The 16,364-nt window shown below is 41.2% G+C and overlaps 2 protein-coding genes across 2 annotated transcripts; one reads left to right on the top strand and one right to left on the bottom strand.

Annotated features, from left to right (window-relative positions):
- The first annotated feature begins 244 nt into the window (after positions 1–244).
- Positions 245–9,969, top strand: dennd6b (DENN/MADD domain containing 6B). Its single transcript, XM_041780331.1, has 20 exons — positions 245–501; positions 970–1,008; positions 1,099–1,141; positions 3,384–3,493; positions 3,626–3,706; positions 3,793–3,898; positions 3,976–4,055; positions 4,128–4,190; positions 4,268–4,323; positions 4,510–4,632; positions 4,891–4,986; positions 5,109–5,203; positions 6,685–6,750; positions 6,834–6,898; positions 6,969–7,058; positions 7,167–7,220; positions 7,304–7,413; positions 8,108–8,210; positions 8,498–8,572; positions 8,675–9,969. Exons 1-20 carry the CDS (start codon positions 355–357, stop codon positions 8,795–8,797), a joined length of 1,725 nt encoding a protein of 574 aa, XP_041636265.1. The 5' UTR covers positions 245–354; the 3' UTR covers positions 8,798–9,969.
- Positions 9,970–11,482: 1,513 nt separating this feature from the next.
- gcc1 (GRIP and coiled-coil domain containing 1) lies at positions 11,483–15,565 on the bottom strand. The gene is made up of 4 exons (XM_041781289.1): positions 15,385–15,565; positions 13,986–14,453; positions 13,232–13,894; positions 11,483–13,040 (listed from the first exon to the last, which is right to left on the bottom strand). The coding sequence occupies exons 2-4, from the start codon at positions 14,361–14,363 to the stop codon at positions 11,781–11,783; spliced, it is 2,301 nt and encodes a 766-aa protein (XP_041637223.1). The 5' UTR covers positions 14,364–14,453; positions 15,385–15,565; the 3' UTR covers positions 11,483–11,780.
- Positions 15,566–16,364: the final 799 nt, after the last annotated feature.

Raw genomic sequence — 16,364 nt, 5'->3', positions numbered from 1 at the left:
CCTGAGATCTGGACTTGATCAACTCTTTATTTTTTTTGTATAACAAAGCTGCTTTTCACACGTTAATTTCTTCAGAAAACTAGGAAACAACAAACGTTCATGTTATCACACGGAAATGGAGTAAAATAAACTGTACATGAGATGGTATCCCGCTGAGAATGTGAACAGGCCATCTTGGAGGCAAAACATCACTTAACCTGTTTCTTCACAGCAGCTACCCTGGTAATACGGGCTACCCTCTCTCCTCCAGCAGGGGGCTCCACATCCCCTCCACCGGCTCTCCGGTGTCTCGGTGTCGGTAACGGTGATGATGGAGGACCGGGGGGGCACTGATGGAGCTGTGACTCGACCGTGATGATGGACCCGTTAGACGGTTCCGGTTCCCCCCGGCGGGAGGAGGCGGAGAGCGGGAACAGCCGGTGTCCGTGGGCCCGGTTCTCCTGCTGGCTGGAGTGCGTTTGTGTGGTCACCTTCGACCTGGAGCTCGGACAGGCTATAGAGGTTAGCTTAGCATGTTAGCATGGTTAGCATCAGGGTCAGAGTCGAACAGATTTATAAATAATGATGAATAATGATGTAATAAGGTTCATTATGAGTGAGTATTTCTTAGCAGAATAACCGGATTCAATCGTTAAATGCTCTTGCAGTGACACGGGGTTGTTGTTTTGATGATAGATGAACCAAACTTCATTTATAAAACTGAAATTTTAACATACCAACATCATTCTCCAACAAAGCAGTCTGTTTTTAACAGTAAATCATTTTTAAACAAATAGAAGAGGCTCCAGTGATGAATTCGGCCAACATTTCATCTCCCTAATAATGTTTGTGATAATAGAAAATGACTAATTTAACTGAAATACTGTTGACAATCTCCTAATGGTTGTCAACATTAGACCTGGGTTTGTTGTGAAGAATGAGCAGAAATCTAAACCAGGTTCGCTGATTGCTTTGTGTTTGTTGTTTCAGCTGGTTTATCCTCAGGATGTCAAGCTCACTGAGAAAGAGGTAACCATCAATATATCTTACCTGTGCATAAATATGATTAATTTATTAATTATAGATTTATTAATTGCAATTATTTTGATTTGTTGACAGAAAACGAGCATCTGCTACCTGTCCTTCCCTGACTCTTACTCGGGTAAGCTTTGATATTGCCTTTCCTGTCACTCAGTTTTTTTTTCCTGCTGTGATTTGAATCAAGAAGTGAAATATTCCAAGACTTTTTTTTTGTTTAAATCTTCATGATTGTGGCTTACTGCTCAGAAAATTTAAAAATCTATTTTCTCAAATATTAAGATAATAAAAACAAACATCCAAAAAAGGATTTATATTACAGATATGTTGACCTCTTGGAAAATTATGCTCATTTATGCACTCAGTAATTGGTTGGAGCTCTTTTTGCACAAATTACTGCGTCTGTGCAACCTGTCATGATTGTCTGCTGGACAAATGTCAAGTCAGGAGTCTTCCCCATGATTGTGCTGGTGTGTACTGAACCATAGTAGGAGAGGAAACCTTTGAGAATTGGACTTTCCCACAATATTGAGATAGTAGATTTTTGATTTCTGTGAGCTGCAATCGTTTAGATTAAAACAATAAAGTCTTGAAATATTTTACTTTGTATGAGTTGAATCGAGAATATATAAAAATGTAACTTTCTGAAGTGAATCACAGGGAAAAAAATTAACTTTAACATGATATAAATTTTTCAGATGCACCTGTATTGCACATCCACATACCTTGCATATTGCACGGACCCCCATTTATAATGCACAAGACCCATGTGTTTCCATGTGATATGCAATGTAGTCCTTTTGCACACTGAGTCATAACTCACAATATTCTTGTTCTAATTTTGATGTTTATTGTGACTATGGCTTTGGAAATTAGCCACCAGTTAAACGCTTTGTTTTTGTTCAGTGTCAGGTGAATTTGCCCAAGCTACCTGCTACAATAGTAGGCAGGTTACTACTTGTAACTTATCTGAGTGATATGTGACACTAAACAATGTAAAATTAACTACAGACGCCTGCCTCGCCCACTTGGACTTAACAACACAGGAGTTCTTTGTTACTGATATTTGGCCTGGTGGTTAATAGGACAGCCTTCTGTCTTTCAACTGAACTTCGACAGACTTTTTATCGCATTATAAAGAGTTTTAAGAATAGTGTGCCTTTCAGATGCATCTTGACATGTAAAGTATGACCCGTTGGAGCTCATGATGCATGAGATTTTTCCTCTCTGCTGCTTTCAGGACCATGGAAAGTGCCTCCACAGACCAAACTCACCAAAACTTTATTTCCATCCATCCATTTTCTATACCTAGAAAGCCTATCCCAGCTGTCATTGGGCGAGAGGCGGAGTACACCCTGGACTGGTCGCCAGTCAATCGCAGGGCTGACATATAGAGACAGACAACCAGGCATGCTCACATTCACACCTACGGCTAATTTTAGAGTCACCAATTAACCTAATGAGCATGTTTTTTTGGTGGTGGGAGGAAGCCAGAGTACCCAGAGAGAACCCAAGCATGCACGGGGAGAACATGCAAACTCCACACAAGAAGGCCCTGACCGGGAAGTGAACCAGGGGCCTTCTTGCTGTGAGGCAACAGTGCCAACCCCTGCACCGTAGCGCAGGCCCCAAAACTTTATTTGAAACTTTTAATTGCACAACATTAATTAACACAAAATACAAGGATTGCATTGGTGCAACAGATCAGACTTGCTCGAATAAGTTGGTTCTAACTGGTGTTTGTCCACTGAAGTACATATTTCCACTATAGAATGGACACTTGCAGGGTATGCAGTAATATTCATTGCATGTTCCTTTTTCAGGGGTGCTCGTGGAGCTCTTTAGTAAACCATATCTTCTTCTTTGGAACAGCAGCTACCCTACCTGACATGCATGTCCTGTCAGTGTGATAAGTTTGGTTAACTGGGCGATGCCTGCTCACCTGTGATTTATTGACACATGTACAGACAAATCAGAACTTTGACATGTGGTGCATTAGTGATTGTAACGGCAGCAGTCTTGGCAAAGACTTTGACATTTATGCAGATAAGTGTTGCAAGCATGCTGCATTGTTTGGTATTTCAGTCCGTTAAAACCTGAACAGCGGGTAATAAAATCCAGGAGATAAATGCACCAGCTGCCCCCTTGGTTGTGGCGTTATTTCTAACTTAAAGCTGAAACCAATTTAAAGTTACACCCTGTGCACCAGCTGAGCTGAAGCTCTTAAAGTTACGGCTGGGTGTAAGTTGAAGTTTAAGTTGAACTGGGATGCACGATCACGATCAGCCAAACTCAGGCTAACTCTGGTAATACCTGTCCTCTGACTCATAACCAGGAAAGGTCACATGTTTGACTTTATTTCCCAGGATGCCTTGGGGACACTCAGTTCAGCTTCAGGTTACGTCAGTCAGTGGGACGGCGAGGGGCGAGGAGCAGAGAGGATTGTTACAACCGAGATGCTCCGGTTACGCTGCAGGTCAGGACATCCAACGATTATTCAGTCATCAGCTATTTATTCAATTGATAATCATGTGCTAATACTAATTAATCAGCATGTTTTCATTTGATATCAATAAATCTAATCACTGATCTATTCTTGTTTGTGCAGACAGAGTCGTCGCATTTTTTCGGTTTCGTTTATTTTAGACAGGTGAAGGACACGACTGTGAAGAGAGGGTACTTTCAGAAGGTCAGACACATGTCTATAACTGTTTCTACCTGTATCACCTGTTTGAACCCATTCTCACCTGCCTTCATCATGTGACTCTGTTTCAGTCCCTGGTGTTCGTGTCCAGATTACCGTACACTCACCTGTTCCACTCGCTGCTGCAGATCGTCGCACCTGAGTTCTTTGAGAAGCTCGAACCCTGCCTGGAAACAGGTGATGATGTCAGAGTTACACCAGACCAATCAAAACATCTCTCTATGACATCACTAAAATGTGACCTGTCCTCACAGTGTGTAACGAGATCGACCAGTGGCCAGCACCTGTACCTGGATTGACCCTTAACCTACCTGTGATGGGTGTGGTCTTACAGGTGAGTGGAGGGGGTGTGGTCTTGGAGGTAAGTAATATGTATGTGTTTATATTTGTGTGATTTATTTTCCAGGTGAGGATTCCCTCTAAATCAGACAAACCAGGAGGAAGTCCAGTGAGAGCTGCTGCCCGACAGGTGAGAACAGGAAGGGACTCTTTAACAACAACATGAATGGGAACGAACAATAAAGTTTTGTTTTTTTGTGTCTTTAGGATCTTCTTCCTGCTCCCACACTGCTGCCGACCATCCACGAACTTGACCTTTTTAAGTAAGTCCTTTATTTATTTATTTATTTATTTAATCATTCATATATATATTTGTTTATTAATTTGATAATATTTTGTATTAATATTTTTGGAGGGGCTGTGTAAAATACATACATACACTGTCCCAACTTTTTTGGAATGGGGTTATAAAATGAACAGATTTACTGAGATGACCTTTGACCGCACAGGTGTTTCCAGCCTGTCCTGATCCACCTGCAGATGCTCTGGGAGCTCATCTTACTGGGGGAACCACTAGTCATCATGGCTCCATCTCCAGCGGTCTCCTCAGAAATGGTGCTGGCTCTGGTCAGGTAAGAAAACAGCCAATCAGAGCTCTCCCTGAGACTGTACTGCACACCTGAACGATGGTTACAGGTGACTCGAGAAGGATCAGTATTTTTAAAAAATTAGATGAATATTTTATACATACATCACATACATGGATATGATTTAATTGAGTCCGATGTGTAACCGTTTTGGTTCCCTATCACTCTTGTTGATGTTTTTTGGCAGCCAATCAGAGAGCAGTGTTATTGTCATTGCCATAGTAACAGTGTCTCCTCTCACAGCGCCATCAGTCCTCTGAAGTTCTGCTGTGACTTCCGTCCCTACTTCACGATCCACGACAGCGAGTTCAGAGAGTACACCACCAGAACACAAGCTCCGTGAGTACCTGCCACACCTGAGCTCACCTGTATGTCACCTATCAGTCTGACCTCACCTGTCTGATCTCACCTGCCTGATCTCACCTGCCTGATCTCACCTGTCTGATCTCACCTGGGTGCAGGCCTAACGTGGTTCTGGGCGTCACTAACCCGTTCTTCATAAAGACGTTTCAGAGCTGGCCTCACGTCCTGCGGCTTGGAGAAATCAAGATGTCAGGTAACAAAAATCTTTCTTCTTCTATGCCTTTTTTTGGTCACATGTCACTTCCTGTTTGGTATATAACAAGGTATGAAAAGACAGTGTTTTCACCAAAATGGAGTCAGAATTTTGACTGAAATTAGAAATTGAAGTTAAACTTTCTAATTAAACGTGACTCTTTAAAAATTTATTTTTTCACATTCTGAGAAAATTTCAGATTTATAAGGTAAATCTAAGTTTTGTTGTGCCTTTCAAAATACAGCCAGAAAATTCTCATGACTTTCAAAATGAAGTCAAAATTGTCCCATGCTTTTTAGAAAAAAGTCTAGAAATGAAGGGGCCTCCCAGACTAACATTTAAATTCTCCCATGCCTTTTGGGATTAAGTTAAAAATTTGCCACACCTTTATGATAGGGGTACAATTTTGTCATTACCTACTGAATAAAGTTTGGAAATTCTTGTGCCTTTCAGAATAAAGCTTAAATATTTTTCTGGCTTTCAGTTCAAATGTTAAATTTTGTTGTTTCTTCAGAATACATTTTTGGGTTTGGTTGTTACTTTCAGAATAAAGTTTTGTCTTTTTTAACATTAAGATCCTAAAGTCCTTTTAGAATAAAGGATATATTTTTTTAAAGATTTGGTGTTTTTTTGGGGCTTTTGGTGCCTTTATTGGATAGAGGAGGACAGTGGATAGACTCAGAAACAGGGATGAGAGTGGGGGAGAGACATGTGGCAAAGCACCTCAGGCCGGATTCAAACCCGGGCTGCCCACTTACATGGTAGGCATCTGAGCCACTCGACTACCAGCGCGCCACAAGGTTATATTTTTAATGACTTTCAGAATAAACTTACAGTTTTGTTGTGTCTTTAAAATAAAGTTTAAATAACGTCATGCCTTTCAAAAAAAAGTTGAATTTTCTCAGGACCTTCAAAATAAAGTTTACATAGAGTTGTGTCTTTCAGAATAAAGTTACATTTTCTCATGATTTTCAAAATAAAGTTAGGAAACTGATTTGCATTTCAGAACAAAATTTTAAAAATTGTCCTTGTCAAAAAAAAAAAAAAAAAAATCATTTTCTTTTGACTTTAAGAATAAAGCTAAAATATTCTCCTTACTTTGACAACACATTTCAAATGTTTTTTTCTTCAGAATGAAGTTTTGATTTGGTTGTGACTTTCAGAATAAAGTTTACAATTTGTTGTGCCTTTCAGAATAAGGTTTAGACTTTATATTTCTTTTCAGATTAAAGCTTAAATTTTCTAATGAACAACAGAATAAAATTTAAATTTTGTTAGTCTTACAAAATACAGTTTAGATCCTGCCATCACTTTCACAATGAAGTAAAAAATTTTTCATGACTTTCAAAATAATGTTAAGATACTGTTGTGTCTTCTGGAGTAAAGTTAAATTTTGTTATGGCTTTGAGAATAAAATTTTAAATTGGTGTGCCTTTCAGAATAAAGTAAGCCTGTATTCTCTGGTTTTCTGGTCCGTCCAGGTGATTTACCCAAACAGGTGAAAGTGAAGAAACTGTCCAAACTGAAAACTCTTGACACCAAACCAGGTAACATAACACACTTCCTGCTTCTGCCTCCTTCAGAATTAAAGCCTATTTTATTGTGGTAACTGTTGACTTCCTGTCTGCAGGTGTCTTCACATCGTTCAGGTCGTTTCTGCATAAAGACAAAATCCTGATCAAGAGACTCCTGAAGGTAAAAAACACAGATTTAAACACCTGAACGCCTCACACCGCCCCACTAACCTCTGTGTCTGTCTGTGTAGGGCATACAGAGGAAGAGACCGTCAGAGGTTCAGAGCGCCATCATCAGGAGACACCTGTTAGAGCTCACACAGAGCTTCATCATCCCTCTGGTGAGACAACCAATCACATCGCTCCATCTCTTCGTATTATTAAATAAATGAATCCCTGTGATCCCTGTGTTCTCATTTGGAATTTAATCCCTGCGTTTTGTCTGTCAGGAGCGCTACATGGCGAGCTTGATGCCTCTGCAGCGGTCTGTGACGGCGTGGAAGGTAAACAGGAAGTGTGATGTCACAGTGATGTCATCAGCTGTTTAAAGAGGCCTGGTTCAAACAGGTTGTTGTTTTGTGTTTAGACTCCTCCTCAGGTGCGACCCTTCAGTCAGGATGAGTTCATGGCGACTCTGGAGCACACAGGACCTCAGCTCACCTCCATGCTGAAAGGTGATTGGATGGGACTGTACAGGTGAGTGTCTCAGGTGTGTTTGGGTTGGAAAGTTAAAGTTTAAAATATATGCATAGTAGCAATGTTGTCTTTTGATTATTTTAGAATTTAGTCTTTTTTTGTTGGAATATTTGGAACGGAGTAGTAGATTTATACTTTTGAAGATAGTTTTAATTTCCCTAAAATACAGATTTGATATTGAAACTTTAATTTATTTGTTAGTTTTATTTTACTTTTAAGACACAGGGTTAACATAAAGTCAGAAAAGTCATATTATGATGTTTTTCTGACTAAAATAATAATAATAATAATTAATAATTCTAGATAATATAGTTGGTGATCAATCTACCCTTCTTAATCTGATCCAAACTGGACAAGGTGTTCTGTGAATGCTCTACAGTTTCCCCGCAGACTTTGACCAGGAAGTCGATGAGCATAAATGCAAAGCAGAGAAGTTTTGTTGTTGTCTGCCTGTAAGCCAGAGGGATAGCATGCTTTGTATTTGTGCCAAAAGCAAAGCATATATGGAGATGTAAAACTGTCCACCATACAGCTGGTTAACCGCTACAAGCTAAAGGGGGCACAACAGTATCTACTGAAGCATAAGCAGACAAGCAATAACTTTAGCTAGACTTTGCATGAATATACATTGAATGTGTCATCCTGTTCTCAAACATTTCTTAATAAAACTTCAGGGTTTTTTTTATCATGACAGGAAGTTCTTCAGGTCTCCGAACTTTGACGGATGGTTTCGCCAACGACACAGAGAGATGACTCAGAAACTGGAGAGTCTCCACCTGGAGGTCATCTGTGATGCTGTGAGTCATTCACCTGTAACTTATAAAACACCTCAATGAAACCGGCCTGATCTACATAAACTCACCTGTGTGAACTCACCTGTGTTACCTGTATGAACTCATCTGACTGACCTGTATGAACTTATCTGTGTGACCTGTATGGACTCATCAGTGTGACCTGTATGAACTCACCTGTGTGACCTGTATGAACTCACTTGTATGAACTGCATGAACTCATCTGACTTACTTGTATGAACCCATCTGTGTGACCTGTATGAACTCACCTGTCTGACCTTTGACATGACCAGGACTTGCTTGGTTGGACCAGAGAGAAGTCGGAGGTGGAGATCGTCGATTTGATCCTGAAGCTCAGAGAGAAACTGGTTTGTTGATCTTAAAAAACTTAATTTGATCCTATTAGAAAAAAAAAGATCATTACATTTAGATGGACACTTTATTTATTTATTTATTTATTTGTTGTTCAGGTGAAAGCTCGGCGGCAGCAGCTGCAGGTGAGAGACGGCGTTCTGGAAAAACTTGACGATTTTATTCACACCATCATCGAGTCGCTGCCTGAAGACCTGCAGACCGTCCTCAACACGCAATAAACAAACAGTTGAAACACTATTAATACAGAGAAATGATATAAGCTTTGTTCACCCCAAACACTCGATGAACACACATGAAAGGAGTTTTAAACTCGACGTCTTTTGCTGCATTTCCACCCGGTGGTCTGGTTTGGTTTGGCACAGTAAACCCTGATCTCCCTCACATTTTTACAGCCAGTGTCCATCCAGTCTTGCTTGTGGTGATGGGAACACCAGCTTTTTTTAGAAATCTGATCATTTAGCACAGATCAAAAGTAAGAGAGGGTTTTTTGGCTCCTAAATGGAACTTTATTTGGTTCCATTTTGCCTTTTTTCTTTCAGAGTTTATTTCCTAAATATAAAACTACATATGACAAAATGAAGGAGAAAAGGTGCTGGTATACCTGGGTTATTTGGTACCTTTATCAACTTTTGATAGTGGAAACACAATTTATTCCATACAATACTGAACCAGAACACTTGGTGGAAACAGCTTTGAAGCCTTCACTCAGTAAAATTCTGATACTTTAAGAAAAAGTAAATTAAATGAAGATAATTTAAACTAGAATGAATTAGTGGAAGTTGTAGTTAGAGTAGGTAAACTGTTAACTTGATGAAGCCGCTGGTTTGTTTTTGTTTGTTCTCACGTAGAGCATTCATTGGTTGTTTTCTGGGCATTTCTTTCTGTTGCGTTCAAAGTCTTTTTTTTGTACAAAGTTTTGGAGTTTTGATGATAAATGTTGGATAACGTCTTTGGGTTACACCATAAAGGGACTGAAGGTCAGAACTTATTGACATTATGAGTTTATTTACATAAAGTATTACTGCACAGGATTGTTTTTTCTCTCCACCCGTTCTCATTCAGTTTTCCTGTTTTTGTTGTCTTTAATGATGTCTTTTTGTTCCTGAGGACATGGATGGATAATTTCATCCAATAATTTCAAATGTTAAATAATATAACCAATGTTATCTGACATTTTGATGTATGTTTGAGTTTATTTTGTTCCTCATTTTCTTTATTTTTCTATTTTAACCTTTAAATTTTGCCAACAGATGAAGTTATTTTTCTATCACAGCTTTTCCCCACACAAGCCGAAGTCAGTGAATGTAACACTCTCTCCTACAGTATTATTATTTTATTAATCTTTGTTGTTGTTTATTTTCAACTGTAAATAATTTTCTTTAAAAAGTAAAACCTGAATTATGTTACATTTTAAGTGTGCTGTATTTCATCTGTTTATATCCTGAATAATGCTGATGAAGGTTTTGAACCAAATCTTAATAATTAAATTTTCATAATAACTTAATCATTCTTGCACAAATCTGAAACTTGCCTGCGAGTCTGAACACAAACCTCAATTTTCACCCAGATTCTTACCTTATAGCTCCCTAAGATAACAATTAAATTTTACTGCTTAAACAAACATTGCATCACCCTAAGTGTTCAGTAAATATAAAAACTATGTGGCAAATGCTTTTAAAGTTATAGTACTGGCGCAGATGACCCAGCAGAATGCCTCCCATGTAAAGGTGCATCAAAAGAGTGAAATATTTCCAAACTTTATCATTTTAATTTTTATTATTATGGCCAGCAGCTCACAAAAAATCAAAACTCCACTATCTCTTAACATCAGAATGTTGCTAAACACTGTCAAAAAAGGATTTATAACACAGAAATGTTGACCTGGAAAATTATGCCCATTTATGCACCAAGTACTTGGTCTGAGCTCCTTTTGCACAAATTACCACATCCATGTGGCATGTCATGAAGGCGATCAGTCCGTGGCACTGCTGAGATATTATGCCCAGATTGTTCTGATAGCTCTGGATTGTTGGGTCTAGTGTCTCTCATCTTCCACCTGACATTTCACTAGAGACTCTTGGGTTCAGGTCAGACAATCAGTAAACCAGTTTCTGGTTTTGGCTTCACTGTGGACAGGCCCTAAGTCCTGCTGGAAAATGAAATCAGTGTCTCCATAAAGCTTCTCAGTAGATGGAAGCATGAAAGTCTCTAAAATCTCCTGGTACATGGCTGACGGAGTTGAGTGTGGACTTGACAAAGACCAGTGGGCCAAACCATCACTGACTGTAGACACTGGAAACACTGGACTTCAAGCACCAAGAAGTTCTGGTCCTGTCAGATCTTCCTACCGACTCTTGGACCTTGATTTTCAAATGAAATTAAAAATTTAGTTTCATCTAAAACAGGACTACCGATCAACAGTCCGGACCTTTTTCCCCTTAACCCAGGTGAGAAACTGATGGAATCAGCTCGACACTAGGAACACAACACTTGTAGTCCACTTCCTGGACCCGTCATCTGTGGTGTCTCCTCATCCACTGACTCCAGCCTCAGTCTACTTCTTCTGAAGCTCCCCTAAGTTCTTGAATCTGCTTTGTTTGACAATCCTCTGAAGGCTGAGCTCATCCCTGCTGCTTGTGCTACTTTTCTTCCCACGCGTTTCCCTTCCATTCAACTTTCCTACTTTAATACAGCCTGCCCTTTCAGCGATGACCTTACTCCTCACTTTGTAAATGACTCTAGAATTTATGGAAATGTAACTTAATTCCAATATAAAGTTAGGGAAATAATTGGTAAAAATGTTAGATATTCAAGTAAACATTAAAATGTCATACCTGTCCTCTACTCTAACACTTACAAAATAACCTAAGCTGATAATGTCAAATAATCAGAACATACTTACATTAGTTTGAAGCAGGAAAATAGTTTTATTATATAACAAGAGAATCAAAAATATACATATGAAGCCCTGCATTAATCCAAGTGTAATCACAGTGACAGTCTGTTATAGATTTAATTTAAATATTCATAAATATACAGATCAGAGAGACACCATGAAACCAAACTTTATTCTCTTTTTATCATTTAAACCGCCATGGAATCAGACACTGGCGATGATTTCGTTCTAGCATTGTCCTATACTGTAGAGATAATTCCACAAAGTCTGGCCGTGCAGCCTCATCATGCTGTTTTCTTTAAGTGTTATTTCCTCGTGCCTGTGCTCCACCAGGTGGCGCCCTGCAGCCTCATCACGCTCTGTTTCTCCTGCGGGCTGAAGTGCAGGATGGTCAGGATGGCGGTGAGCGTCTGCTGCTTCCCGCTGGTGTCCTGCAGCGTCAGGAACTTGTAGATGACGTTCTTCAGGTACTCCAGGTTGGCACCCTCTCTGCTCCGGTCCCGGGTCAGTTTGTCTAGCTGAACTCGCAGCTCGGACACTTCCTCGTCGTGGCGTTCTCCGTTGGCGATTAGCTTGGACTGCAGCTGATGGACGTCCTCCTCCAGTCGGTGTTTCTGTCGCCGTAGTCCGCCCACCTCCACTTCCTTTCTCGCCAGCTGCTCGGCGTACAGCAGCAGGGTGGGCTCGTTGGGCATCGCCCGCCGCAGAGCCTGGCTGATGATTTCACCTTCGCTCTCGGGGATGGACTCATCCTCGTCAACGGTGGTTTTGGTGATATCGTTGGTGTGGCTGAAGACGAGGGCGCGTAGCCTCTCCAGCTCCTGGTCCTTCTCATCCAGCAGCGCCATGGTCCTTTCCCTCTGTTTGTGAAGCTCCGCCTCCAACTGCAGCAGGTCGTCACGGTGCAGCGTCTCTGCTCGCTCCACTTCCTGTTTGTGCGTCTGCTGCAGCCCCGTCACCTGCTGCTGACACTCTTGGACCTGGCGGCGGTGGGCAGCATCGGCCTCATCGCTCTGGATCCGCAGGTTGATGTACTTCTCCTTCAGCTCGCTCAGCTGATCCCTAACCTCCTCCAGCTCCTTTGCCTGGCAGCCATCTTTGGCATTCTTGTTCTTCAGCACCACCTGAGCTCGAACCTTGTAGCGCTCAAACTCGTCCCTGAGCTGACGCAGCTCCTGCTGGTAGAAGAGGGCAGAGCCTTTGTCTGTGCTAAGCTCCGACTCTGTCTCTGCCAGGTCGTGGATGTTGAGATCAGGGTTTTTCAGCAGCAGAAGCTTCTTCAGCTTCTCGATCTTCTCCCTCAGAGACGCCGCGTCCAGCTGAGACTCGTCCACACACAGCTCATGACCTGTCCTGCTGGACGCCGCCATGGCCAGCGTTTTGTTCTCCGTGTCGAGCTGAAGGATCCGGTCTCGGAGTCTCTGAGCAGTCTGCTGGTCTTTCTGCCGAGTCTTCTCACAGGACCCAAGCAGCTCGGACAGTTCAGACAGTCGCTGCTCCAGACCGGCAACACGAGCCTCCGCAGACTGTGCACGCTCACGAGCTCGCTCCTCTAAGTCAGTCAGCTGTAGGGAGAGGAACAGAGACAGGAGACAGACGTGAGCATGGCTGTGATCCACCACGCTTTTAAAACCAGTGAGGATTCTAGGGTGTAGCCAGTCTCAGTTTGGACACAACTCTCTAATATCTCAGTTACCAAACAATGTCTGGTCTGAGTGTAAACACAGTGTTCAGTGATTGTGGGTGTGGTCTTTACCTTCCTGGTCTCCTGGTGAATCTGTTCCTGCAGGTGTTCTTTCAGCTCACTCAGCTCTCTCTGGAGTTCCTCCACTCTTGGATCTGGTTTCTTCTGGTTCTCCTCAGCCGCCTGCAGCTTCTTCTTCAGCTCGTCTCTCTCGGCCCTCACCTGGCTGAGGTGTGCCTCTGACTCCGCCCCCCTTCCCACAGCCTGTGAGTTGAGGAGGATGGTGGCGTTGGCGTCATGTAGACGGAGCTCTGCGTCCTGTCTCTGGTCTCTTTCCTGCTGAAGGATCTTCTGAAGCTCTCGGAGCTGCTGGGCATGGTCGATCTGCTCCTGCTCCCTCTCGTGCTGCTGAGTGATGACGCGAGCACGGCTCTCAGCCAGCTGCTGCTGCAGCACCTGGAGCTCCGCCTCGTGCTGGGTCGTTATGGTGATCAAGCGTTCCTGCAGCTCCTCCATCTCCTGCTTCAGCTGACGCTTATCTGCCTGGAAGCTCGCCTCCATCCGGGACTTCTCCTGAGTCACAGTGGCCAGGGCGCCAGTGAGCGTGCTCAGCTGACCCTTTAGCTGGATGACACGCCGGTCTGTCTCCATGATGGAAGGGGGTGTGGCCTGTGGTGGCTCCATGCCAACGCTGCTGCCATCCGAACTGCCAGCATCCGGGTCAGACCTCAGCAACTTCAGGAAGAAACATCAGAGAGACAACAGACAATATTTGCTTTATCATTGAACATAAAAACAATAATATTATTATTTATAATAAGCATACCACTGAGCTGGACTTCCCCACAGGTTCTCCCTGGTCCTCCTCGCTCTGGTCCCCTCTGGCGGTCTCACTGGGCGTCTCCACAGATGCCGCAGTGTCCACAGAAGCAGCCGTGTCCAGACTGTCCTCACTGTGCAGGGAGCAGCGATCATCAGGGAGCTCAGACGAGGTGTTTCCCTGCTGGTCAAGCTCCTGGGTCAGGGTCAGGACTTTAAGGCTGGCCTCCAAAGCCTCCTTCTCCTTCAGCAGACTTTTGTAGGCCCGGACTACATCTTTAAACCGGCTCTGATACTGGACAAGTTGCTTCTTCTGAGATTCAATGGTGTCCAGCAGCTCCTTCCTGCTTGGACCACCTCCAAAACTCATCCCGAACTTCTCCATGACACCGGTGGTCTGTTCAGGTCCGAAGTGGATCAGCTGTTGGTCAACATCATGATGGAAACTGAAGTCTTAGGGTGGGTTTGTAGTCGACTGAAACATGAAACAAACAGACATAGATACACATATATTAAGGCAGAGTAATGAATTTAATTTTTAAGACATATTAAGATATTTCTAAACTAAATATAGGGTAAGATAATATCAGTTTATCTATGAAGTTAATGTTCATTTTAAAGTAAAGATGTCAAGCCTAATGCTCAGTAAATAGATTGTTTACAATATGAACTACAAACAGTAAAATGGTTATTGAATCTAAGATAATCTATTTGAAATTTTAATCTTAATAGGAGAATTATATTTGAATTTGTCTTATTCTAAGATATACTTATATGTATTTTGTTCACAGGCGGACAATTGTTTTGACACATTTTACATTGACACTGTGTAGCTGGTTTTCAACAGAAATGCCAATACAATATTTGGTTTTTGACCCATTTACATTTTAACGATAACTGACTGTTTTTGTTGTGGTTTCTTAAGAGAAAAATAAATTAAATTAATATATATTGTATTTTGCCATTCACCTAAAAATACTGAGATATATTTTTTTCTCTTCTAAGCTTAAAACAGTTCAAAGAAGTTTAAAGGAATTACTACTACCTTCATTTTCATTCTATTTTAGATATATAAATTAACTGTTTTATTTTTTAAATGTAGGGAAACAGTCCTAATGTTTAACAGATATACCTTTTCTGTCGCAATATTTTACTTATTATTTTTATTACTTTATAAACACGGTGTGCAACTGTTTTTTTCTTTTGGAAGTTTACATATTTTCGTTTCATTAAATTAATGTACACAAAAAATAACTATTTTAACATCGAGTTGGTCTAAACGGAGAAATAAAGTCAAATTGCAGAACATAGAGATTTTTTCTGTTTAACTTTCCAGAATTACCGTTTTAAGTGTTGACGTTTATCACCAAACATCGACATTATTTTCCGCCTTTCACGGCTCTTACCTCTTAAACAGCCACCAGATCAGAAATGGACAATCTGTGGGTTTCAGTGAAGTCCCGGTAACCCAAAGTGCCCCTGAAATGATTAATTCAATCATAAAACCGTGAATATTAAGATAAACTTTGAGTTTATCCTCTGGGCTGATGACTGTCAGCTAACAGCCGCCATGTTGGTCTGAGCCGGAGCTGGAGGAGGAGGAGGCGGGAATTTGGCGTTGCGTTCACTGCTGCCAGGAAAAGACAGGATGTTTACATTTTATTGTTTTGGATTAAAATGTAGGTTTTCATCGATTGACGGCAATAACACTTTTTTTTTTTAAATCACCAGCAGATACATTTTACAATACAATAAAAAGGATTTAAATAGTATGAAATCATTTAACAAAATTACTTAAATTCACAAAAACGTAAAAATTAGTAGAAACCAGGCATTTGAAACGATGCTGATAATTTATGTAATAGTTTTGATCCATCACATGCTCGACCTAACCACTATTCTAGAAGCTGGAGTATAATGTGATTTCAACCTATGTGTGTGGTGTATTCACCACAAAATTAAATATATCTTTCAGGGATTATTAAAATACAATCTTCTACTGTGCAAAATATAAATAAGAATGCATGCAATGATTGTCAAATCTCATAAACCCATATTTAATTCCCAAAAGTACATAAACAGCAGCACAGATGTTGAAATTTAGACAGTTTACCATTTAATGAAAAATATAAGCTAATTTTGAATTTGATGGCAGCAACACCTCAAGAAAGTTGGGACACGGCCATGTTTACCACTGTGTTGCATTTCCTCTGCTTTTAACAACGCCTGTGATCTGGGAAGTTAGGAGATCAATTGCTGGAGTTTGGAAGAGGAATGTTGTCCCATTCCTGTCTGATGCAGGATTCTAGCTGTTCAACAGCCACGGGTCTTCTTGTCTGGATGGGAGCATGTGTTGCTTTAAAATCTCTATCAGCTTTTCCATATT

Source organism: Cheilinus undulatus, linkage group 23 (assembly GCF_018320785.1).
Source record: "Cheilinus undulatus linkage group 23, ASM1832078v1, whole genome shotgun sequence".
Classification (NCBI taxonomy): domain Eukaryota; kingdom Metazoa; phylum Chordata; class Actinopteri; order Labriformes; family Labridae; genus Cheilinus; species Cheilinus undulatus.
The sequence above is the reverse complement of the archived record's forward strand: the minus strand, read 5'-3'. Positions and strand labels throughout refer to the sequence as shown.